Raw genomic sequence first — 26572 nt, forward strand, 5'->3', positions numbered from 1 at the left:
TGTCTAGGTTTGTCATAGTTTTCGTTCCAAGGAGCAAGAGTCTTTTAATTTCATGGCTTGTAGTCACCATCTGCAGTGATTTTGGAGCCTAAGAAAATAAAATCTGCCACTGTTTCCATTTTTTCCCCCCATCTATTTGCCAAAAAATGATGGAACCAGATGTCAGGATCTTAGTTTTTTGAATGTTGAGGTTTAAGCCAGCTTTTACACCCTCCTCTTCCACTTTCATCAAGAGGCTCTTCAGTTCCTCTTTGCTTTATGCCATTAGGGTGGTATCATCTGCATATTTGAAGTTGCTGATATTTCTCCTGGCAATCTTGATTCCAGCTTGTGATTCATCCAGTCTGGCATTTTGCTTGAAATACTCTGAATATAAGTTAAATAAGCAGGTTGACAATATACAGGCTTGACGGACTCCTTTCCCAATTTTGAAACAGTCTGTTGTTCCATGACTGGTTCTAACTGTTGCTTCTTGTTCCACGTACAAGTTTCTTAGGAAACAAGTTACGACGGTCCAGTATTCCCATCTCTAAGAATTTTCCACAGTTTGTTGGAATCCACACAGTCAAAGGCTTTAGCGTAGTCAATGAAACAGAAGGAGATGTTTTTCTGGAATTCTCTTGCTTTTTCCATGATCCAATGGATGTTGACAATTTGATCTCTAGTTCCTCTGCCTTGTCTAAATCTAGCTTATACATCTGGAAGTTCTCAGTTCACATAGTGTTGAAGCCTTGCTTGAAGGATTTCTAGCATATTAAAGGCCAACATATATAACCCACACATAGACCTCAATAACTTTAAGGATGTAATGAAATTTTGAGACCAAAGAGTTTTAGAACTACTGATCTAAGAGCTTATTCTCTTATTTTTTCTTTTCCTTTAAGATAAATAGAAGAAACAGATTGATTCCAGTGTACCAGTGATTTCAGAACATACCATCCTGTAAATGGCATGCTTTAAAGAGTATTTTACTGCAATTTAAAATATTTTAATCCCCAAATTCAATAGTGAAACATGATAAATAAATTACCTTTCTGCTTGCAGAATTAAACTAACAGTTCCTTCCTTGAGATCAAATATAAGTGGTGTATTCCAGTTCTTCGTACTGAAAGACAAATAAAATGGATACTTATTTACACTTAAAATACTTTTTAATAAGTAGTGGGTACTCATTTTAAACAAAGCATCTTTAGTTTCACAGTAACTCTGTATATGATCCTGTTATAGCACTTGGTACGTTGTTCTGAAATTATTCATTTGCACATCTGTATACCTGACTAGAAAGTGGAGTCTGTGTCCCCAGCACCTAGCACATAGTAAGTACTTAATAAATGTTTATTCTAGGAACCACACATGTGAACTGAGGAATCATAAGTTCATGTTCTGTCATTTATTAGCTCTGTGATTTGAGCAAGTCATCTAATGTTTCTCTTTTGAAAAATAGTAGCAGTATAGCTTAGTGAAAAAGAGGATGGGTTTTTTTGGTCATTATTATGTAATATTTTATTGCATGGATATGGCACAGTTGTTTATTATAATGTTGATGGACATTTGGTTGATTTCAGATTTTGATTCTTATAAATTGTGATGCTATGAACATTCTTTTTTTTAATTTATTTATTTTTAATTGAGAGATAATTGCTTTACAATATTGTACTGGTGTCTGCCATACATCAACATGAATCAGCCGTAAGTATACATATGTCCCCTCCCTCTTGAGAAGATGGGGTTTTGGCTAGACAGATCAGGATTAGAAATCTGGTTTCACCACCTGTCAGCCTTATGATCTTAATAAGCTTAACCTCCTAAACAACAGTTTCATTATTTGTAAAATGGTGATAATGATGTCTTACCTAAAGTATCTAGTTAACTGCCTGTTGTGTAGCAGATACTGAACAAAAACTATAATAATAATAACATGATCACTTTTCCTATCAGTCTCCCAGTGTAAGTGTTGAGCAAATGAAGATTTCTGTGAAACATTCTGTAAACTGTAAAATTCTATATACATGTAAGCTATGACTATGCTTACTGAACAAATGGATAAAACGAATGAACAAATAACTCCTATGAGTTCCATGATGTAATATGATTCAAAGACAGGGATGGGGAGAAAGGACATTTACAACCCGAAAAACCCATCCTCAAATAATCAAAGCTGCTCGATAGTTTAAAATGTTTTATTATTCCTATCTATTCTAAACTTCTCTCAGTTACTTTCATAGAACTAATTCTTTAAATCTAATTCTTTAAATCTCATATGCAGATCCGGAAGATGGGGGAAGGGAAAGGTTGCAGTAAGCAGGCACATTGCTGGAAATTAATCGTGGTTAACACAGAGCCTGATACCCATTTCAGTAAGTAAATGCATGCATAAGGCCAAATAGTGAATAAACTGTTACTAATTATCAGCAAGTCTGGAGTTCACAGGTATGATAAAGCTATATACTTTTGTACTTTAGAAAAAATATCACACATGCTTCCTTTATGCAATCATTAGAATTAACCTTCATTCTTTGTCAAGAGAGCTAAAAAGAACAGTGAGTATGAGGGGGTTTTTCCATATCCCCTTACAAAATATCTGAGATTCTTGACAACTAAGATATATACACATGTCATGGAGATATAAACTCCCTAAACTAAGTGTTGATCAGAAGAAGGGAATTTTCTATACAACTATTTGAGAAATTAAGTGAAAATTTAACATAGAATGCTCATATGTGATTTTCTTTGGAACTTCTTTCCATATAAACCAGTATATTCTTTGCAGGTTTATTTTTTAAATTATATTTTTATTACTAAAAAGGGAACAACAGTTATTAGCAACTCGGATTCAAATCTCAGCTCTTCCTCTAGTAAAGAAGTTAAGTAGTGTGACCCAGGGTATTATTAATATTTAATTACCTCTGCATCCTTCAGTTTCTTCATTTTATAAAATGGGAATAACAATAATATTCAACACACGGAGTAAATCAGATCATGAACATAAAAGATAGTATAACAGTGCTCAGTAAAGAATAGCTGTTATTATCTAAAACACCAGGTATTTTTACAATAATTTAATGAAATATACTTTGGTATGATGGCTCTCAGCACTACTTCATTTCCACTACTGCTCACTGGAATTCCACTTTAATAAATATTTTGTACCTTAGTGAATGTCTTGCCAACAAGAGAGGGGAAGCAATGTTAACTCAGAAAAGAAAAGCAATTTAATATTTTGATAACGTATTAACTGGTATGAGAAAGGTAGAGTGAGAAAAAAACTAAATAACAGCTTCTAAACCTTTGGTAAATATTTTAAAAAGCAACCTCTCTAATACAAGTATCAATCCTTCAGATTCAAACATTATGTCTTAAATTTCAGTAATTTTGCAATTTCCCACCAGGGAAGCCCAACACAAAGTATACTGAATATATTTTCTTTCATCATTTCTGGACAACGCTGGATTATCAGTATGAACCTTCATGATTACCCTGGGCCTAAACACCTCCCGTGTCCTTACTGAACCTCTTTCAGCCTGCTGTCAGGCTGTACGCTGTCCTCTGCCAGTGGTTAGGTGGTTCCTTTTCATACCATTTATCAGGGGCTCCTCAACTTCTCTGGGCTTTGAAATAAACGTATACTAAAGTCCTTGGGTTATGAGTAAAATAAGAGCAAGCATTATCCCAGAGAAGGTATTTTGTATTACAAAAGTGATTATTAACCTTTGATGCACAACTATTACATCTATTTTCTCTGCTCATAGCTCACTTTTTATCACTTCTCAGTTAGGAGTAAGTTCAAGATAGGTGACGTTTTTGAGAAAGTTAAGTTTAAGCCAAACCATATTAATATGACAGCTGGAAAATAATTTTTTTTTCATAGACAAAACTCTAGATTTTAAAGAAATGTAAGATGCTTACGAGAACACATAACACTGAAGAGATGTTGAAACAACTAAGTGTGCATAGTTCAAAGAGGCTTTAATGACTCGATCACGGAATTCCAGTAAATCCACTGCATCATTAAGAACGTTACGAACCTAAAGAAGGAAACATGAAATACCAACGAACAACATTAAAATACATCAAACTTTTAATTAGATAAGTTAGCAAGATTCTGAAACGCACCGAAGAAGAAAAAAAAATTAAAAGGCATTCTTGATTATCTAACCATAGAAAGAAGAATTCAATAGGAACCAGGCATAAGACGACATATTTGGGTATAAAAATTGACCAACAAAAGTACAGATACAGAAAAGTGAGAAATCAGTAGAAAACAATCTATAGAGATTTCTAATCTGAAAGCCAACCTGTATGAGGCAGCAGTGGTGCAGTATTAGAACAGTGAGGTATATAGTCAAAGGAGTATGGCTTCTAGGAGCTGGAAAGAGATCACATGATTTCTGCTCAAAATAGTAGGAATATCTCTTTCTAGGGCTAGGTTTTACTTTAAAATTTAAGTTTCTAAGAAAGAGATATAATAACTTCAAAAATCAAAAGTGGAGTAGGAGGTGTTAGTAAAGAAACTGACTGCATAGTGAAGAAGCCAAGCTGCACAGAGAGGTGGAAAATGTTTCCACATGTAAAAACATAGAGATAACATATAAGAAAACTAAGCACCAACTAACAAAGAGAGATGCACCCATGATAGTCAAAACTGTTATAAAAGTTTGTTAACTGAATAAAGTTTACAAGGATTTTAAAGTTTGGCAATACCAGCCAAAAATTTTGAAATTGATAGATAATCTACAACAAATTAAAAAATACATTGGGCAAGACAAATTTATGAAATCTCTGGTTAATACCAGAAGATATTAAATAAAGAGGTAAAAAATTGAGAGAGATTAATTATACCTAGAAGTTAATACTTCTCTAAATTTCCATCAAAATATTATCATCTTTCTAAATTGTTATGACAATTATAGTATTAATGAAGAATAAAAGGCTATGGAAAGAAAAAATAGGAAGATAAAGTCAAACTTCTTACAAGTACTTTCTCAAAGTACTTATGTCTATAAGGCATATATTTTTATTACCTATTCCCTAACTCCTATCCCTATCAGTCATCACCATGCCAAGAGATAGCAAAATTATATACACATATAATCCTTGACCTAGCAATCTTACTTCTAGAATTCTATATCAAAATAAACAGGCAAAATTATGAAATAACATACAAATAGACTCTTACTACATACATCACTACTGGTATTAGCAAAAGACTGGAAACAACCCAAATGTGTATCAATAAGGGATAGACTGAATAAACTACATTCACAGAGCAGAATAACACATAGCTCTAAAAAGGACTGAGTAATATCTATGGAGTGATCTCCACAATACATTGTAAAATAAAAAGTGCAAGATGCAAAAAAGTATGTATAGTAAGTATGATATTTTTTATCTGATAAAGAGAAGGCTATGAAGATATATAGATTTATTCATATTAAAAAAACAAAAAATGTAAAACAATATTCAGCAATAATATTGAGATTATTATTTTAAATTATATTTTAGGATATATGCTAGAATATATTAATGTCTTTAGGAACCAAAATTTTCTTGTAAGAGAAAAGAACTGCAAATAAAACAAATCAGGAGTAAAATGCCATAATCTTGAATTTAAACTTGAAACCTCAGTATATACTCATGATATATTTTTATCGGTTAAAAAGTACATTTTATCTAGGAGTAATGATCAAACCAATAGCAATGAGCATACCTAGAACTTGGATCATGGTCTCTAAGTAGCATTCCCCTCCAAAAGGAACAAAGCCTTCTTAAAAAAAATGGCTGATTCCAAGTTTGGAGCAGGAAATGTATAAGAAACCTAGAACATCTTATCAGAAATGCAAGCAAGCTATTGAAATCATCCCAAATGAACACAGGAGTCAACTGGGCAAAGATGGAACCATTAGAGTATTAAAGAGAATAATGACTGCAATGGATTGAAATATACCAAAATTTTTAAATCTGCAAGTTTATAATAACATCATCATCAACAACAACAAAGAAACTCATTGGGCATGCCAGGAAATGAACTCATTATTTGAAAACTGATTAATAAAGGAAAATAAATCAGAATTTGTCTTACCTCAGGGTAACAAATAGTTGATTAGGCAAAATCTATTATAGAAGGATTTTAGCTAACAAACGTAGATGGAATGATAGAATCACAAGATGCAACTCCTGATAAGACACGGTTCTAAATAAGTACCATTCTTGACTGCTAAAAATATTAAAGTAAAAACCTAATGGGAAACTATATGACAGGTGAATCAGACTTATAACACCTGAAAACACTGATTAATCTCATCATAGTTAAGAGATAAGAAGACATATGTGTCTTGAGGCAACAGGAAGTACACAGCATCACGTACAAAGTATTCTTTATATATTTACCAAGTCTCTAAATCTAATCACGAGTATACAGGAAATACAGAAGCTAAATAAAAATGTTACATGTAATCAAACCACTAGGATGCAAACAGAAGAATACGGGAAATCCAAAAGAACAAATGACTTGGTTTCTTAAACAAACAAACAAATAAATGAAGAGGAATTGTTCCAGATTTTAAAAGACTGAAGAGAAAAATGAACTAAATGTAATGTTGGACTTTGTTTCCTAATACAAACCAACCAACCATAAAAGTATTAGAAAACAGTTGAAGAAATGGGACAGACTTAGGAGACAACTAGAGAAATGTAAAATATTGACTATGATTATGTTAAAATAAAAACAGTCCTTATCCTTGAGATTTTTTTTTTTTAAGTCTTAATAAAAAGAAAGAAAAAGACTCTGATAACATTTGCTCCACTCTTTGATGAATGTGGGAAATGACTGAAAAGGGAGTAGTAGTCTGACGGCAGGTGCTTCAAAGGAGCTGGAATCCTTTAAGAAACAAGCAGCTACTATGGTCTGGGTTCAGCAATAAGGGGTTAGGAGACACCTATATGACCCCCAGACCAAGTAATTCTTGGCATAAAGAAGAAAAACGCTTCTACTTGCGAAGGCTGAAGGAGAAACACTGGTCTCAGGAGTCGGTCAGTTTTCACTTAGAACAAAAACGTGAAGTGTACTTTCAGCTCTGTCTGCAAGACCACAGGTAGGTGCTGCAGGCTGTGTACTGCACAACTCTAGGTCCAAGTGACGGGCCCCCTAGAACCAAGAGGGCCGTGACTGGAGGTGGTGACCCTGTGGGTCTCTCCTTAAAGCCTAGCGTGTCCTGGGTTTCTCTCTCAGGAAGGGGAGGAGAGAGCCACCCCCAGCCCCAGGCTTTGATTTCAGACAGAGACCTGCCTCAGGCCCCTGGCCTCTCTCCGAGTCCTTTCCGCCCCACTAGTCTGCAGGAGCCCTCTCGGCTCTGCTTCTGCCTCCCGGCTTCTGGACCAGGAGTCAAGCAGGTTGGAGACTTCACTCCACACTCTGCTTTCTTATTTCATTTCTGGCCCAGGAGTCAAGCAGGTTGGAGACTTCACTCCACACTCTGCTTTCTTATTCCATTTCTGGCCCACAGAGATGTTTATCCTGTTTTTGAATCCAGATAAATCTCTTTTAAAAATATATTTCATAAATTATTGATCTCCTTGGAGCCAAATGTATGCCTTATCCTTCCAAGTATGAACTGATGACACCATTTTCACCAGAAGTCTGAGCTCCCAGAGACTTTTTTAAAGGTCCAAAATGCCATCCTTTCCTAGAAACATTTGAAAGCTAATGGAACGAAATAAAAGTTTCTAAAGGAATTATATGGCGGTTTCTTTACAGCAACATGATATCCAGTGAAATAAACTGGCCGTTAACACAGGTTTAGGACAATTAATTCAATATTTTAAAAATCTGATTGTATGAGCTTCTGTCATTATTCAAATTACAGACAGATTTCTTAAAATTCACATTGGCCTAAAGCTTCACATGGGGGAATTCTCTTTTTTGTGAATCTGGAACACTAGAACGCAATAAAACATCTTGGCCATAATAACAAACAAAAGACACACTGATAATTGCTGTTATAATTTCAAAGTAATGGTGAATCCTACGTCAGAAACGTCCTGTGATGAATTTTTAAATGTACCCACATTTGCTCTGTTCAATTCAGGGCAGCTTCAGAATTAACCTGTTCATACTTTTATCACCTAATACTTCCACCTAAGCACAATATTTGACCCCTCAGACTGACCTAAGTCTGAAAATTCTGTTTCCACATTTCCAAATACATATTTAATCCTAAATACAGCCATAGCAATAGATACCATTTATTTGTGTTTTACATACATGATCTCATTTAATCATCAAAAACACTCTCTCATTAACTTTTATCTTTACAGGAGATAGAGTGACTAAGAATTAAATAATTCTGAACTATGGCAATGTTCAAACTGTGTAGAAGCCAAATCTGAGCCCCAAGCTAAAGCGACAGTGGCAGGAAGAGCAAACGGGAACCTGAGACCTGAGGATGCCTCGTCTCTCCCACCCGTACCCTCTTCCCTTCCAGGCCCTTCCTCCCAGCAAAGACATCTACTCTCCCTTTGGAAAGAAATATTGCTAGAATTTAGCCTGGAGACAAGGCACAAATTAGGAAATCTTCTCACTCTTGGTTATTGTATCACATAAAAGCCAAGGTCCAGGGAGACAGGTAGTGTCTTAGCACAATGAAACCTATTACCAGGTAGCAACTGTCAGGTCAAGGTCTAGAGTTAACAATTAGGGCTCAACATGATCTCTGGTTTCTGAGTTAATGAAACACAAATCAACAGTCTACAAAGCTTCTAAGGAAACTGTGAAACTCTAAACCAGGCAAACAAAAAGTTGTGGCTGTTGTCCTTATTGCTCCATCTATGGCTCCATCTTAACAACATTAAGTGGGCTGTTAAAATGTACAGACTCCAGAAAGGAAATCCTTCCAAGTGGGAGATCTTCCCCAAAAGGCAAGCTAGAGTTGCCAAATTAACCAAGCAACTAACTTCAGTGCTAAAACAAAGAATTCTCAGGATATTCCTGGCCAGCTGGGCTTTTGTTATGGACCTTGTAATCACAGTGTGCTGTTTTTCCTTCCCCCATTCTCCAAATTGTTTTCATTCCAGCTGCCCTGTATTCCCTTCATCATTATAAATTGGGAAGATGGGGAGGAGGAGGAGAATAATTAAAACATATTTATTTAGTTTTCCAGACCAACGAGTTAGAGCTGGAATGACTTGAATGAGTCTAGGTTATCATCTTTTAGAGAGGGGATGGGTTTGTTTTCAAAAGCAAAAGGAATAGCTGCATTAGTTAAGTAGAGCATCTCTGAATTATACATATACATGAATAAGGGTAAGCATTAATATGTGTAGTGACTAGACTGTAAAGCGGTTAGTGATTTCCACCTACTGGTATTCACATCCTTAGGTAAGTCTCTCCACTTGTGTGTGAATTAGACCTCATAGCTCACTTCTAATGATCAGAAAAAAGGCTAAAATGATGAGATGACACTTCTAAGTTGAGGTTATCAAGAACTGTGACTTACGTTTCACTCACACGCTCTGTGCCCTTCATAATTGCTCTCACAAAGCTGCCAGGTTGTGAGCTGCCCAGTGGAGAGGCTACATGTAAGGAACTGAGGGAGGCCTCCAGACAATTGCCAACAAGAAACTGAGGCCCTCAGTTCAACAGCCCTTGAAAAATGGAAGCCTGCCAACAACCATGTTGGTGAGCTTGGAAGCAAGTCCTCTCCAGCTGAGGATGCTTCACGTGCTCCTGAAAACCCTGGCCAACACCTTAATTGCAGCCTTGTGAGAAACTCTGTGTCAGAAGACTTACTAAGCCATGCCTGGATTCTTGACCCAAAGAAACTAAGAGATAATAAATATTGCTCTTTTAAACCACTAAGTTTATTTATTAGCCAGTCATCAATAACTAATACAGTTACGGTTGCTAAGTAGCTAAAGGATAGACTATAGTGGATAGCTGTTGGTTTCTGTCTGCCCAGAATCAAATGCTATCTTTTCTGGTAACTATGCCTTGGTTTTTCTTTGGGGAAACATACCCATTATTCTAAGTGACTAAGTGGTTTTGATGGGGTTGATTCCATTCCCTCCAACTCTCAACTAAATATACCTGACCCAGACTTGGCACGTGAAATCCAATGCTGAGACTTCTGCTGAAATTACTAGGGGGCTAGAGGGAAAAGCACTCTTCTGTTGGGCTTGAAGTTGGTAGAATGTAAGCCTAGAGCTACCATGGCCATAACAGAGAGACAGCCTTTGTGCAAATGAAGCCAATACAGAAAAAAGGAGACTGCAGGAAGAGAAAGTGATGGAAGTCCAGTTGACTTTATTTAAGCCTCTGGATCCAATACCACCTCATCAGTCTATCTCTTGACTTCACATGGACCAATAAATTTCTTTTGTTTCTTTATTCTTTACTTTCATTTAATCAATCTGAGGTAAATTTATGAAAAGAAAAATTTCAACATATTAATCCAGAAGGTCCCATGAGAATAGGAACCAAATCTGTCTTATTCAAAACTGTATCACCCATTGCCTAGCTCAAGGCATTGCACGTAGGTTACCGAATAAGTAAATGAAACTGTTGTTAAAAAAAAAAAAAAACAAAAAACCATGAAAAGATAGACCCAGCTTAGCAAAAACGCAAAATAAATGTCTTACAGTCATTGAGAGTAAGGTCCCTTTACAAAAGTAAAAAGAGTGTTCTGGTTCCAAAGTTTTGAAAGATTATCTGTAAACATTATTTTAAGTATAAAGACAATTCAGTTTAGATAAGCTATTTAAAAACCTCACTGTTCACCTTATCTGATGTAAAAATCCTCTAATTCTAAGATGGTTCTTTTTTTTGAAAGAAAAATCTCTCTTTTTAAATATATTCTCATCTTGGGGCATTTCTGAAATTAAGACGATATTATATTAGCTAGCCCCCATGCGCTATATGAATAAAACTGTGTCCCCAAGTCAGCTGACTAGAACTCACAATGCATTCTTTATCACAGACATAATGTCTTAGTTCCCAGGCTAACTAACAAAAATATATATTTATACTATCAAATAGATCTAACTACTCATTTACAGGAAATACAGAAGACAGAGAAGTATGTCAAACCAAACCATGGGGATACTGTCAGCAAAAGTCCAGACTCTGGAGACACACAAACAACTAATTTGGTGTCTTCAACAGATAAACCACAAGAGGAAAATATAAAGATAATTAAAACATATATCAACCAATTGTAACATGTAAACCATTTTGGATCCTAATTCAAACAAAAACAAACCTCTAAAAATGTGATATGGAGGAAACAATTGAAAATTTGAACATTTTTTGGATATTCCTTTGATAATATTAAGGAATTAGTATTTAAGTATTAAGTAATTAAGGAATGGTATTGTGGGTATGTTAAAAAAAAAAAAAAGAGTCCTTATCTTTTAGTTGTATATACTGAAATTTTTGCAACTGAAATGATATCTAAATTTTCTTCAAAATAATTGGGACAGGGGAAAAGTAGATACGGACACGGATGGGGCAGGCTTGATTATGGGGCTGGGAAATGAGTACAAAGAGATTCATTATACTATTCTATTTTTGTGTGTTTTAAATTCTCTATAATAAGTTTAAAAATTTTTAAATGAGAAAGTAGAACAAGGAAAATGTATAAGGTACCTAATTATTATCACTAATGACCCTACTATCCAAATTTTAAAATCTGGATACTTAGCCTAAAGAATACTTGAACAGATCCAGCCAAGAAATCATAAGGTATGTTTTCAAATTTTTATAGTACTTACAATCATCTAAATTGTAATTACAATCATCTAAATTCTGAATACTGAAGACAGAGGCAACTGATAACGACAGGAGAAAGAAAAGGGAGAAGGTAGAGCTCCCTTTTCTTTGGCAGATGGTTTGCCATCAACACATCATCTTTGGCCACTCCTCCTACCTTTCATCAGCTAACTTTTAAAATATTTGTCAAGCTCTTATTACATGTGCGGCACCGGGCTAGGCCCTATAGAGAGATAAAGATGAGTGAAATATAGTATCATGCCCTTAAGAAGCTTACAACTGATTAAATAACCCCTCCCACTGATGTTCTCTGATCTGTAAAACATTTCCCCCAAACTCCAATGGCCACATTTCAACCTTTCTGTCTTAATCTGTAAAGATTTTTACCCCAAAAGTACCTGGTTTTCTCCCTAAATCTCAATAAGAGATGGTGAGGTGATAGAGGGATGTTTCTGGAATTTCAACCTTCTGATTCCAACCAGTCTGGGGTCTATAATGCAAGTGTGTAGTCACCATCCTCCACTTGGGTGGGGGTCTTAGTTTCTGTAGAACAACTCAAAGATATAGGCTTTGGTACTAGGGAGGATCCCCCAGGGTCCTGCTCAGTTTCAATGCCCCCTTTTCCTTGATAACTCTCAAACTTGAAGGGTACAGGTAGGGGACAAAAAGGGAATAATGTTTTGAATAGAGAGGTTAATCATAAACTTGGCAGAGAAACTCAGGTTTGGGGAACTCAATTTCATCCTTGCCTCAACCCCATAACTTCAGGAGCTGTGGGCACTCATATTCTATGTCAGTGAATGGTTCTTACTTTATGTCATAAAAAAGTCACTAATGGTATAGTTAGTATCTTTCTAATATGACTGAATTTTAATAAACATGATTTAAATATAATCAGTTCAGTTCAGTCACTCAGTCATGTCCAACTCTTTGCGACCCATGAACTGCAGCACACCAGACTTCCCTGTTCATCACCAGCCCCTGGAGCTTGCTCAAACTCGTGTCCATCAAGTCGATGATACCATAATAAACAAAGATAATTCCATATTCTGTATTGTAAACTGAATATGTGTGTGTGGGGGGGGGGGAAGCAGATTTAATCGACTATGAAACATAATCATACCTGCATGGTCCTTCTTTTAGTTAATGTTACTTGAAAATTCTTCCACTCCCAGCGTTGTTCCACCACATGTGCCAAAACAACATGTCCATTTCCACAGGCTCCAGCAATCTGGGTACCATCAATTGACCACGCAATATTAAATATGCTACCAGTGTTGGGCTTTTCTAAAGCATATGACCACTGGGGAAGAGAGAACATAATGTAATCAATTTATTTTAAAATATTTTAAAGAAGTTTTAAATTGGGCATATGTTAACATAGTAAAATGATTTTTTAAAAGAACATGTCTTTATTCTAGAATTATTAAGGAATATTTTTCTTAATGATAGTGTACTGAGTAGAAGATAAAGACATGATTTTTTTCCTAAGTACACAGTAGAATCCATGATGTGAAAAGGGTATAAAATCTCTCAAGAACTGTAGAACACTCACACCATTTCGATTTACATCGTTTGATTCACTTTTAAGCAGTTAATACTCAATGGGTAAATTTAAACATCCCATAGGGAAAAAAACAAAGACATCTTACTATTAATTCATAAGGGTCTCTATAGGCCCTACACCTAAAATTTTACCACAATATTAAAGTAATTGTCATATTGAAACTAAACACACAATATGACTGAAGCATCTCTAATACATATCTTAAACCATGAAAATACAAGTAAACAGATTTTTCCTTTTTTTTTTATTCACAGTGCAGTAAGTAAGACATTTTATAGAATCTGAGAAAGCAATCTAGCAAAATCAATAAGCATCAACTGGATAAAAAACTCTTGTGCATGTCAGTGTGTGAATAAGACAGTAGGAAAAAAAACTTTTACAAAAATGATATTCTATGCATTTTCTTTCATTCTTCAGATGAAATATACACTTACTAAAAGGATGATTTGGCTAAATTTACTTACACTTTCTTTCGGTTTTTCCAATCTTACTATGATTTTAAAAATACACAAAAACCAACCACCCAGAAAAATCTTACTAACTTTAGTTTCAGGTGTGCAACACAGAGATTCAAAATTTTTGTAAGTTATATTCCATTTAAAATTTCTATAAAATACTGGCTGCATTCCCCTTGTCATTTGTGCTTTTAAAGAGATTCAAAGCTCTAAGTCTCTTTTCTTCTCCAAATAAGCCACAGAACACTGGATTCATATTTGCATTTCTAACCACGAGAAAGAAATGAGGCAGTCTCCCTGGATGTAATTTACTGATGCTAGCAGCAAGAACCCTGAAGATTATCCCTCTCACTTATGCTTATCTCTGTCTTTGACCTAACTATCCCTTCTTTGAAAGTAGTACTACTCAAAATGTGCTCAAGCCAGCACCATCTGTATCACCTGTCATCTTGTTAGAAATGCAAATTATATGTGCTATATCATCCTATTGAATCTGAGCCTCTAAGAGAGGAGGACCAAGAAACATTTTGTTGTTATTAGTCTATTCCTTAAAATATAGTTGATTTGCAATGTTGTGTTAATTTCTACTGTACAGCAAAGTGATTCAGTTATATATGTATACTCTATTTTTAATATTTGTTTTGATTATGGTTTATCATGGCATACTGAATATAGTTCTCTGTGCAATGCAGTAGGACCTTGTTGTTCATCCATTCTAAATGTAATAGTTTGCAGCTGTCAACTCCAAACTTCCAGTTCTTCCCTCTCCCCGCTCCCCACCTCTGGCAACCACAAGCTGGTTCTCTGTGTCTGCTTCTGTTTTGTAGATATGTTCCTTTGTGCCATATTTTAGATTCCACATACAAATGATATCATACAGTATTTGTCTTTCCTTCCTGACTGACTTCACTTAGTATAATAATCTCTAGTTGCATCCATGTTTCTGCAAATGGCACTATTTTCTTCATTTTTATGGCTGAGTAGTATTCCATTGTGTATGTGTATATGTATATATACATATACACACACACACACACACATTGATATATATATACACACATATCTTTTTTATCCATTCATATGTCGATGGACATTATGTTTGTTCAGGAAACTTTTAATGAGCACTTCAAGAATCTTGAGCATTGTAAAGTTAGGACACTGGTTCTGAACTCTGGTTGTATATTAGAGTTATCTGAGAAGCTTTAAAAAAAAAAAAAACCAAAACCCAGAAATGCAACCAACTAAACCTAGAATTTGAGGTGGGGCCTGGATATGTTCTTAAAAGTTCTCTAGGTGATTTTAATGTAGAGACACTATTCTAAAAGAAAAGCAAAACTCATGATTTCCTTTAAGACTATCATTAGCCGCTGGCTCGCTATTAATACCATGACAATTCATTTGCTAACGCTTGAGAAAATTACATGATCTTTGCTTTATCCTCTAAACTAGCTTCTCTTTCTTATGTATGAATTTATTTTCTTACATTTATCAAGCTTTTTCTTTGAAACATCTTATTAGAATTTCAAATAAAGTATATTAGGAAGAGTTACATAAAGCAGTGGTTCTCAAACTTTAATGTGTATTATTATAGAATTACCTAGAGTCCACGGGGTTGCTAAGAGTCAGACACGACTGAGCAACTGAACTGAACTGAAGAGGGATTGTTAAAATAAATTGCTGGGCTCCACCCCAGTCTCTCTGATTTAGTAGATCTAGGGTGAGGCCAAAGTACTTGCATTCTAACAAGTTCACAGGTGGTGTTAAAGCTTCTGGTCCAGCAACCACACTTTGCGAATGTCTGGTATAATGAACACCCATTACTCAGCTTCCAATACTTAGCAACTAATGGGTAATTCTTATCTCCTGTGTACCACCATCATGGCCCAGATCTTTCTGAGCAATCCCTGATATCATTTATCATTTCATCATGAAGAACGTCAGTATATATTACTAAAAACATAGTTTTTTTAAATTCAACCTCAATATCATTATTAAACCTAAAAACAATGAACAATAACTCCTTAATATTACCAAAGTACCTAGTCAGTGTTCAAATTTTTCCAGGTGTCCTCTTCTGTCTTCAGTTTGCTGGCATTAAGATGCAAATAAGGTACAATCATTTTGATTGGTTGAGAAGCCTTTTAGACTTCTCTTGATCTATGTTCCCCTTACACATGTTCTTTCCCCTTGCAATTTTCTGTGGTTGAAGAAACTGGGTCATGTCCTGTAGATTCCCACAGGCTTGAATTTACCATCTGCATTCTCGTGGTGTTAACATGTTACTCTGTCCTCTTTATTTCCTGTTAATTGATAGTTAGATCTAGAGTCTTGATCAGATTCAAGTTTGATTTGTTTGGCAAGAAAACTTCATAAGTGATGTTGTGTACTTCCAGCAGGAAGCATTTAACGTCCGAATGTCTTTTTATCTTATTCGGAAATGATGATCATTGCCTAGGTGCACTAATTCATGTGCAGTTGCAAAATGGCAATATTACAATCCTTCTTGGGATTCCCTGGTAATTTACAATCTTTCTTTCTTCACTTACTAACTGTAATAGTTCTACAAAAAGAAACATCTCCTCAACTATTTGGTTACCTAAGGATATAGTTCATATATCAAAGTGCAGAATAAAATCTTGACTGTTTCCCATTAATTATTAGTTTTCAAAATACAAATCTGAATAGTGACTGGATAATTAATAATATTAAGAAATTACTGTTAATTGTTTTTAGGCTTAACAATGGTATTGAGTTAGGTTAAAAAGTCTTTGTGTTAGACTTTCAGTCTAACTTTCAGTTAGATATCCACTGAAAAATTCAGTGATGAAATGATATGTCAAGGATTTGCTCAAAAATGAGCCATGGAGAAGTAGGTGATGGTATGGTGAGGCAAGAATCGACCGTTATGTAATAACTGTTGGGTAATGGGTAAATAGAAATTTATTACACTAGTTGGTTCCCCTGTAACCTCCAAATGTAACCAAGAAATCTGATTGCTTAGTATCATGAACTCATTAATTTTAACATATTTGATGTATTTCAATCAATATAACACTCCAATTAGCTCAATATCAGCCAGTGGGATCCTCTTTCAGTTGGTCTTTAGACTTTTTGACAAAATCCTGTAGTCTCTGATCACTTTCCTTACTTCATACAATGACAAAATGGTCCAGACTCACTTTTATATTTCCTGCCCCACACCTGGCATCCATCTTTTCTTCAGTGAGTCATGGTTCACTTTATGAAAATGTGAAAAATGGTACTGAAAAACCCCCCACAAATGCTAAGGGTGTCCACTGTTACTGAGTTGATCATTAAAGTCTTTTCTAGGCCTTTAAAACAGACAGCACTAGGACATTTTTTCAATAACTCAAACTGAAACTTCCAATTCAAAGCCAGGAAATTAATGCAGGATTTTTGGTTACCCTCTCCCCAATCTTACCTCCATATCTCCTTTCACCTGGCCAAAAATCCCAGTGAAGAGCATCAATGTAAGTAAATACCCAGGATAACAATATCAATACCACAAAGCAAATAGTTACAAACGAGCTTTAAAATTTCTTTTTTCATTCTTTTGCCCTTAAATTTCCATTTAAAAAAGTGACAATTTATTGAGCTATATTTCACTTATTATGAAATTCACCCTTCTAAAGTATAGAATTCAGTAGATTTTTAGTGTAGCCACAGTTGTAACCATTACCACTACTAACTTCAGAACATGTTTATCACCACAAAAAGAAACCCATACCCATTAGCAGACATTCCCATCCCCCCATCCCCCTCCCCAAGCTCCTGGCAACCACTAATCAACTTTCATTTTCTATTGTGGCCTTTTCATGTAAATGAAATAATATACTATATGACCTTTTGTGATTGGCTTATTTCTCTTAACATAATATTTTTAATGTTCATCCATGTTTTAGCATGTATCAGTATTTCATGACTTCTTATTGCCAAGTAATATTGTATTGTATTGTATGGATATATATTTTGTTTCTCCATTCATAATTTGAGAGGCATTTGAGTTTTTCAGCTTTGTTTACTATTATGAATAATGATCCTATGAATATTTATGTATAGGTTACTGTGTGAATATGTTTTAATTTCTCTTGGGTACATAACTAGGAATGGAATTGCAGAGTCTATGGTAACTCTATGTTTAACATTTTAAGGAACTGCCAAAATGTTTTCCAATATGGTAGGATAATTTTCTGTTATGTCTCCACTGTAAGCACAAGGAACAGAAAATTATATCATTTAAAGTCACTTGAACTAGCTCCTCTCTAGGTAGGTATACAAATGACTGAGTACACAATTAATCTCACTTTTTTTTTCACTTACTTTGGTTTTAGGAATTGCTTTCTAAAAATTTAACTTTGTTTTATAATTATGCAACATATTTACATGGTTTCAAAGTTCAATTTACCAAGAAATATATATAAAACAATGTACAATCAAGGAAGTCCAACTTCTATCCCTTTCCTCTCTCCCATTCTATCCTCAGTATAGATAGTTATTTTATGTTTTATCCTGCTTCCCTTCATACGTGTGCATGTGCAGAGTTAAGCGTGTGTGTGTGCATGCATGCACATGCACCAGCATTTATCTATGAAAGGGGCAGAAGTGGTGGTACACATATGTCCAATATTAAGACGTGATCTATTGTAGTATAATATATGGATATAGATATTCTTTTATAGCTACTGATAGTATGATCAATATGTTTTTATGTACTCTGTATATGCATACATGTGTTTCGGATTGTTAATCTGAAGCTAATTCCCCTATAAACTCCTTAAAACACTAATGGGAATAACATTCCTTGAGTTCTTGCATATTTATACCAGTATGCTTATGGGCCTTTATACTAAAAGTCAGAATAGCTGTAGTAGCCTATGTTAACCATTGTACAGTGACACTATTTAAGTCTGGTGGCATTCTGAGTTTCCTCCCTTTATGAGTGATTTGCTCTTTTCCTTGTATGCCACAGGACTTTTTTACTTCTTTAAAGTCCTATAGTTTTATTAGCATATACCTGGGTGTTGGCCATCTGGGTCAGTTGTCCTGGGTATACCTGGTATGTCTTTTCAATATCAAATTCAAATCTCTTATGTTTGAGGAAATCTTTCTGGAATAGTGGCTTTTAGTATTTTTCTGTTCATTGCTTTGGGCTTCTCCTTTAAAGATGCTTATTATATAAATAGGCATATTTATATAATTTATATTTAATATAAATTACATCAAACTTCCTCTATCTTCTGTATCTACTACTTCCTATCAAACTTTATATCTCTTTTGCAATTTCCTTGCTTCCATTTCACATTCTATTTATCTTAAAGTACCATCCACCTTGTTCATTTGCTCTTATACTCCTTCTAGTTTGGTCTTCACTGCTGTAATAATTTTTCCTTTTTAAAATAACTCCCTCCTAAGTTCTGTCACCTCTCCTTAAAAATCTCCCATTTTCCCATCACCTCATTTCTTACTTTTCCTAGTAATGATTTACATGATTATTTCATAGCTTTTGTCATGTTTTTAATATCCTTCAACTTCTTTTGAATTAACTGGCTGCAGTGCTTGTCTGTTTATTACATGCTTTTGTTGTCTTTGGTAACAATGATTTGACTCTGGCCCTGATCTGCTCATTTTCAAGTGAAAACGGTTTTCACTCATGGGAGGGAGGAATGTCCCAGCAGGATAGCTCTGGAGCTCTCTCTTCTGCTGTTTTCTTGCGGTGATTAAAAATAAAGCCTCCAGTTTTTGAGATGAGCATTTTCTGCTTCTTCCCCAATTTTATTTGGATCCATTCTCATCTTTGCTCAATTGCCTCTGTTGTAATCAAACTGAATTTTAATCTCAGCAATTTCTGTAGTGCAGGGCTTTGTACCAAGAGGAAGCTTGACTTGTTAGTTTCAAGAGTACATTAGACCCAGACATCTCCAGCACTGCCAGATCCTGTCATGATCCCCTAGCACTTAGAATTGGATTTTACAGAAATGTCTTTCCAGTTTCAGCTGCTGTTCTCAGATTGGCCTGTCTCACTTACAGGCCTTTGTTGGTGATTTGGGAATTCTTTTTTTTATGATCTTAGAAGCCTGGCTACCTTTCCTCTGCTTCCCCCCACACAGATGCTGATACCACATTTACCTATCAGTGATACTTCTGGGAAAATCACTTGACCATACTGGTGAGGTTTTCTATTTTTTTCAGAATTTCAAGCAATAAATTGTAGCTAACATGGTTTTCTTAGAATACAGAATATGAAAACATAAACATAAATTACTTTTGACTTGGCTAAGTGAAAATAATTTATAAAAAAATAGTATGAATGAGTAAAAAACAGAAGAAAAATAATAGAAATAGTAGTTATTGTAAAAGAAGTTTATGGAATACAAATGTGATCTGCATTCACAATAACTCATCCAAGTAAAACACCAATGTTATTTTGAGCTGTCTATGAAGAAACGCTATGTCACTGAACAAGAACACACAGTCAGCTGCTGTCATGCTTTTGAGAGATTTAGCAATAAACAAGCTTACTTTGTTTTGTTGCACTTTACTTTCTTGCTCATTGTAGATGTTGTATTTTTTCAAAAATTAAAGCTTTGTGGCAACCTTGTGTTCAGCAAGTCTATTAAGCAACGGTTTTCCAATAACGTTTGCCCACTTCATGTCTCTGTGTCACATTTTGGTGTTTTTAGCAATATTTCAAATTTTTTAATTATTATGGTATTTGTTACATTGATCTATGATCAGTGATTTTTGAAGCTACCATTGTAACTGCGAATGTGGTAGAAATAGCAAGAGAACTAGAATTATAACTGGAGCCTGAAGATGTGCCTGAATTACTACAATCTCATAATAAAAGTTTAATGGATGAAGAGTTGCTTCTTCTGAATGAACAAAGAAAGTGTTTTTTTTGAGATGGAAACTACTCTAGTGAAGATGCTATGAAGATTACAGAAATGAAAACAAAGGGTTTAGAATATAATATGAACTTGTTTAATGAGGCAGTGGCAGGGTTTAAGAGGATTAACTCCAATTTTGAAAGAAGTTCTACTGTGGGTAAAATGCTATCAAACAGCACTGCATGCTACAAATTGTTTGTGATGGAAGTGTCAATTAATTTTTATTTTTCAAAACTGCAACAGCCACCCCAGCCTTCAGCAACCACCACCCTCATTAATCAGCAGGCATCAACATTGAGGCAAGGCGCTCCACCAGCAAACAGATTATGACCACTGAAGGCTCAGATGATGGTTAGCAATTTTTTTAACCAACCAATTACTATTTAACCAATTACTTTTTAATTAAGATGTGTTTTTTAAAAAAAACATAATGCTCTTACACACTTAATAGACTATAGTATAGTGTAAACATAACTTTTATATGCACTAGGAAACCAAAAGGTTCACATGACTCCTTTTATTGTGATATTCGCTTTATTGTGATGGTCTAGAACCAAACTTGAAATATCTCTAGCAATATCTCTGAGGCATGCCTGTATTTTTTGTCTAAATGCAGTCTTGAAAAGTTGTGAGGCTGGCCAGTTTAGTTTTATCTTGGGCAAATATCACTGGCACCTCCCCAAATATCCAGGACCTTGACGGTGTTCTATGGCTAGCCCAAAATTCTCCCCCATTAAAACCCATCTCCCTGGTAATAGTATCCATGCCTCTCTTGTCACACTCTCATCCAAAATTTACTCTCAGCTAGCCAAATTACTCAGAAAAGATCCTGACAACAGTAAGTTCAGTGTATTACTCCCATGAAACTATTTCAAGAAATAATAAATTGCTAAAGCAAACCAATAAAACTAATAGGAGAAAGTTTGTCATCAATAAAGAGGGGGTGAAAACCCTCCCCAAACACCACCCACATAACTCACTGCTAAGACTGGCCTTGTGCCACAGTTACAAACGTGGTTTTCTAGTACTGCTGTAACAAACTACCATGAACACCAAGGCTTAAAACAACACAACTTTATTATCTTACAGGTCTATAGGTCATAAATCCCACACGGATTTCACTAAACTAAAACAAAAGAGGTGTTGGCAAGGCTGCATTCCTCTTTGGAGGCTTTGGGGGAGGATCCATTTCCTTGACCATTCAGGATGTTCGCAGAATTCAGTTTCTTATAGTGAGCTGTAGGACTGGACTCCCCATTCCCACACTGAAGGTTCTAGAGGCCACCTGCATTCCTTGCCTGTGGTCCCCTTCCTCCTTCTTTAAGGCCAGCAACAGAGATTGAGTTGCTCTCACTTTGAATGTATCTTCCTCCCTGAAACACTAACCCAGCTAGGAAAAATTCTCAGCTTTAAAGTATTCGTATGATTAGTTTGGGTCAACCTGAATAATCCAGGATGGTGTTACAGCTAAAGGTCCCTTGTTTGTATCTGCAAAGTCCCTTTTGCCATTTAAGGTAACATTCAGAGGTTCTCAGGATTAGGGCACGGGCATTTTTGGGAACCCCATTATCTGGCCTACCACAAAATTACAGCGGTCAATTTGGGGATTTTAAAAGCTTGTTCATTTTTTTCTTAAACGTTCAAATATAAGCATAAACACATGAAACAGTATTTTTACCACTTTTAAAGAGTAGTTTGTGGTCTGTGGTTTTGACTTTCAAAAGGTTTATTCACAACTAGAAAGAAACTAATTAGATGACATTGTGACCAAGTAATAGTAGGATTTTAGTATTATTCATGTGGTACTAAAGGATTAAGGACATGTATATATATAAAATATTTTAAATTTTTTGAACAAGTTGCTTTTAGAAAGAAAAAATTATCAAAATGAGTTTATAACATTAAGCAAAATATGCATTTAATATCCTACCATGTAAACTATACAAAAAGCACTGAGATTGTATTAAGAAAAAGAAAGCTATCATTTTTCACGAATATTTTCCAACAGTATTAAAAATTAAAAAAAATAAATAAATAAATAAAAATAAAAAAAATAAAAATAAAAATTAGACTGAGAGACACAGTCTTCCTTGGAGAAAATAAAGATAATCTCAGAATACTGGGGGGAGGGGTGGGGAAAGTCCTCAAGGAGCAATTTTAATTGTCAAATCTATAGCCCCTAACAGATGATAGTGTAAATAATTAGATATGGACTAGTGGGCTGAAAAAAAAATCTATAGAATTATTTAAAAGAAGGAAGAGTAAGTAAAAAAGGAAAGGTAATTTCACTGAAGACAATGAAATAAAAGGAAATAACATCTTTTCTTAAATCAAAGTTAAGGATTCTTTACATGATTGGTATCTCTGGCAGTGACTAATCAGAATGTGTGAACATGGATGCTTGATTTATGAAGTATTTACAAGTAAAAGAAAATATGAGAGAGATTTTTGGAAAAGAAACTACCAATTCTACCCAAAGGGGGTTGGAGGAACAATGACACACTGCCTATAAGGAGTCAGAGCTCGAAAGGTCCAGGTCTAACAGGAGCTTTTGCATGATTTTAACATACGGGCATCTAGAGAACATTTGTCAAACAGAAGTTCTGTGATTCTAGAAATAGAGAATTATATTTAGATTTTAAGTAACAAAATCAGAAAAAAGCTAATTCATATTTGTGCTTTTTGGTGAAAAATAACATCAACACCACATGATTTATTGGTCATTTTAAAAAGGATTTTTTTTTTTTAATGTTTTAAAGTTACTCCACCAGACAGGAAGTTTAACCAATTTAGCTTCATCCAAAATAAGTAGAGACATATCTAAAAATCCACCATTATTCTATTCTTTATTCGTTCTCCTACAGTTATAAGCTTTGCCACTAGATAACTAGTTATTTTATTACCTGTTTACACATCAGTACTCAGAAAAAGTGAGCTACTCCTAGAGGACTGAGCTATGCTCAGCGGCTCGGGCATGTCTGACTCTTTGCGACTCCATGGACTAAGCCCGCCAGGCTCTTCTGTCCATGGGGATTCTCCAGGTAGTAATACTGGAGTGGGTTGCCATGGCCCTCCAGGGGATCTTCCCAACCCAGGGATCGAAGGTCTCCCACATTGCAGGTGGATTCTTTACCATTTGACAGGTATGGGTATTATTATTCGAAGAGTCAAGAGTATCACACAGAACTCACACACACAAATATCTGCTGAATGGATGAATGAAGGAATGTGCCTGTGTCCTTCAGCAAGCCTTCCTTCCCAGAGCTTAAACCATGACTTCAACCAAATATGACTTTTAAAATAAAAAAAATTAAAAAAAAATCAAAGGAACAAATTAAAAGCCAAAGATTTACAAATTTTAAACTAGCTTTCTCAAAAACATCAACCAAACTGACTAACTGGGTCAGTTCTAGTAAAACTAGTCAAAATGCTGCAATGTAAGCCATTAACTGAGTTACATCAATTGAGTGAATGTAAGTCATTAAAAATGAAAACATTTTGTCTGTACAATGATGCATTAAAATACAACATTTATGGAACACCTCCTACATGTTAGGTATTGATTTTTAAACGATTAAATGTAAATTCTGTAATACAATTCTGATTTCGTATTGCTTACCAAATTTATCAATTCTGGACAACAGAATGTAAAGGCAGCTCAGTTCCCTTGATGGTTTATACTTTATGCTTTCTAGCAAAGTTCTAGCAAATCTGAAAATATAACTCTCATTATAAAAGCAGAAATTTATTCATGTAAAAAGAAAAACTCTCGGAGGATTAAAACTGAAAATTTTTGGCAAATATGGCTAAGGAGGCTTTGAAACACAAATGGCAACCTCCTGGGTTGGCTGTCTCCCTCCCGCATTTTCTAGGATCTGGCCCTCTCCAGGGATCCCCATGGTTACTGCTAGACTCTTGACGGCCATTCTTATATGGCATACCCCAACCTGCCTAGATATGTCTGATTAGACCAGGCTGGGCCAGTGACTCCTTCTCTAAAGGTGTTTAAAACCGGGACTGAGCTTCTTATTTCAGTCTGGCTGCTCTCTTGGATAGAGATGGACACCTGAGAACTGTTAACAGTGATCACCTTCAAGCAGGTAAACCGGGGAGGGCTGGGGGAGGGGTCGGTTTGCTAGGAAAGGACAAAGAGGGATAAGCAGAGAGAAGCAGAGGCAAAACGCACAAAGGGACCATGTTCTGTGTTTTCTTAGCACTCCAGTTTCCCGAGGTCTGGCTTCTGGAAGATAACTCTGTAACCTTAGAGAAAATTGTTCTTTTTGATCAATGGTTTCTGCTACTTGCATCCAACTATAATAAAATACAGGATAAATAGTCTGAAGTTACAGGATCAGCCACACTTCTCTAGCACTGCCTGAGTTCTTCCCACTTCTGGCACATCATGTACAGCACCACCTCCTCTTATGCCTGAGTACTAAGTCGCTACAGTTGTGTCCGACTCTTTGAGACCACATGAACTGCAGCCCACCAGGCTCCTCTGTCCATGGGATACTCCAGGCAAGAGTACTGGAGTGGGTTGCCCTGCCCTCCTCCAGGGGATCTTCCAGACCCAGGGATCAAACCCACATCTCCTGCACTGGCAGGCAAGCTCTTTACCATTATGGACACCTGGGAAGCCCACCTCCTCTTGTACAAACCTTATATTAAAAAACAAAGAAGCAGCACACTAATACTGCTCCTAAGAGGAAGTAAGCAGTGTGTCCGGGGCCCATGGGAAAGGTGTCATAGAACTGTGCAGCTGAAAGGAGAGAGAGGATCACTTAGCCCCACTCATCTATTTTACATGAAGAACCCGAAGGTCCAAAAAAAGCCTTTAATTTTGTAATTTATAAATTTACCACTGGAGTCTAGACTCCAGGGCTCTACAAACATATCAATATTATTTCTGCATTAAAATAAAAAATAAGCAATTATACTAAACAGCACAAGGCAGAGAATAATTGAGAATTTGTCTTTAAAGCATTATCCTATCAAAAGATATTATGTACCTTTGAGGGAAGATACCTTTTTTTTCCCTCCTGTAGTCTGTCAAACTGCTCAGGCATGGGAGTTATTTCCCAGTAGGGAAATAAGAGTTATTTAAACTAAAAAACATGACTTAACTATAACAACTTTTAAAAGTACCTCTGAAATGTCAAACTCACTCTTCTCTTTACTACTTGTATATAAATATACTGGACTTCCCTGGTAGCTCAGACGGTAAAGAATGTGCCCGCAGTGCGGAAGACTTGGGTTTGATTCCTGGGTTGGGAAGATCCCCTGGAGGAGGGCATGGCAACTCACTCCAGTATTCTTGCCTGGTGAATCCCCATGGATAGAGGAGCCTGGCCAGCTACAGTCCATGGAGTTGCAAAGAGTCAGACCTGAAAAAGGATCCTCAAAAGTACATATCTTTAGCCAAGCTGGATTAATTGAATGCCTAAAATTATGTGTTCACAAATTAAGTTTAGATGGGAAAGAAAACAGATGCAAAGTTTCTTATTTTTCTTAAGGGCACACTAATAATTTTTAAGATCAATATTCTAATATATCAGGAATTAGCAAATTGCATGTCAAATTACGTGTTGACATACATAATTGACAATGAAAAGTTATATACAGTAATAAGACCAGTTACTGAAGATGATGAATCATAACAATTATATTAATTGAATGGGAGAATGAATGAATGGAGGTAAGTCTTATTATTGTAATGACTAACTGATATTCAAGAACAGAGCAAATGAAAAAAGTTCTCTCTTACACAAGCAATAGCACCACCTACTGATAAATAAAAGCAACAACAGCAGTTAATTTAAAATCTGGTCAAAAGAACTTTATATGTTCAGCTCTTTTCCCTTGAATTCTGTTCCACTTAACA

The 26572-nt window shown here is 35.5% G+C and overlaps 1 protein-coding gene across 5 annotated transcripts in view; it reads right to left on the minus strand.

Moving 5' to 3' along the window:
* Nucleotides 1-26572, minus strand: part of IFT80 (intraflagellar transport 80) — a 114409-nt gene that overhangs the window by 35718 nt on the left and 52119 nt on the right. For all 5 annotated transcript variants that reach the window (XM_043875291.1, XM_043875288.1, XM_043875289.1 and 2 more), the window contains 3 exons: nt 12885-13064; nt 3907-4025; nt 1031-1105 (listed from right to left, as the gene is read on the minus strand). In XM_043875291.1, the coding sequence (XP_043731226.1) occupies nt 1031-1105; nt 3907-4025; nt 12885-13064 (374 nt within the window). The remainder of the gene's footprint in view (nt 1-1030; nt 1106-3906; nt 4026-12884; nt 13065-26572) is intronic.

Source organism: Cervus elaphus, chromosome 19 (genome assembly GCF_910594005.1).
Source record: "Cervus elaphus chromosome 19, mCerEla1.1, whole genome shotgun sequence".
Lineage (NCBI taxonomy): Eukaryota > Metazoa > Chordata > Mammalia > Artiodactyla > Cervidae > Cervus > Cervus elaphus.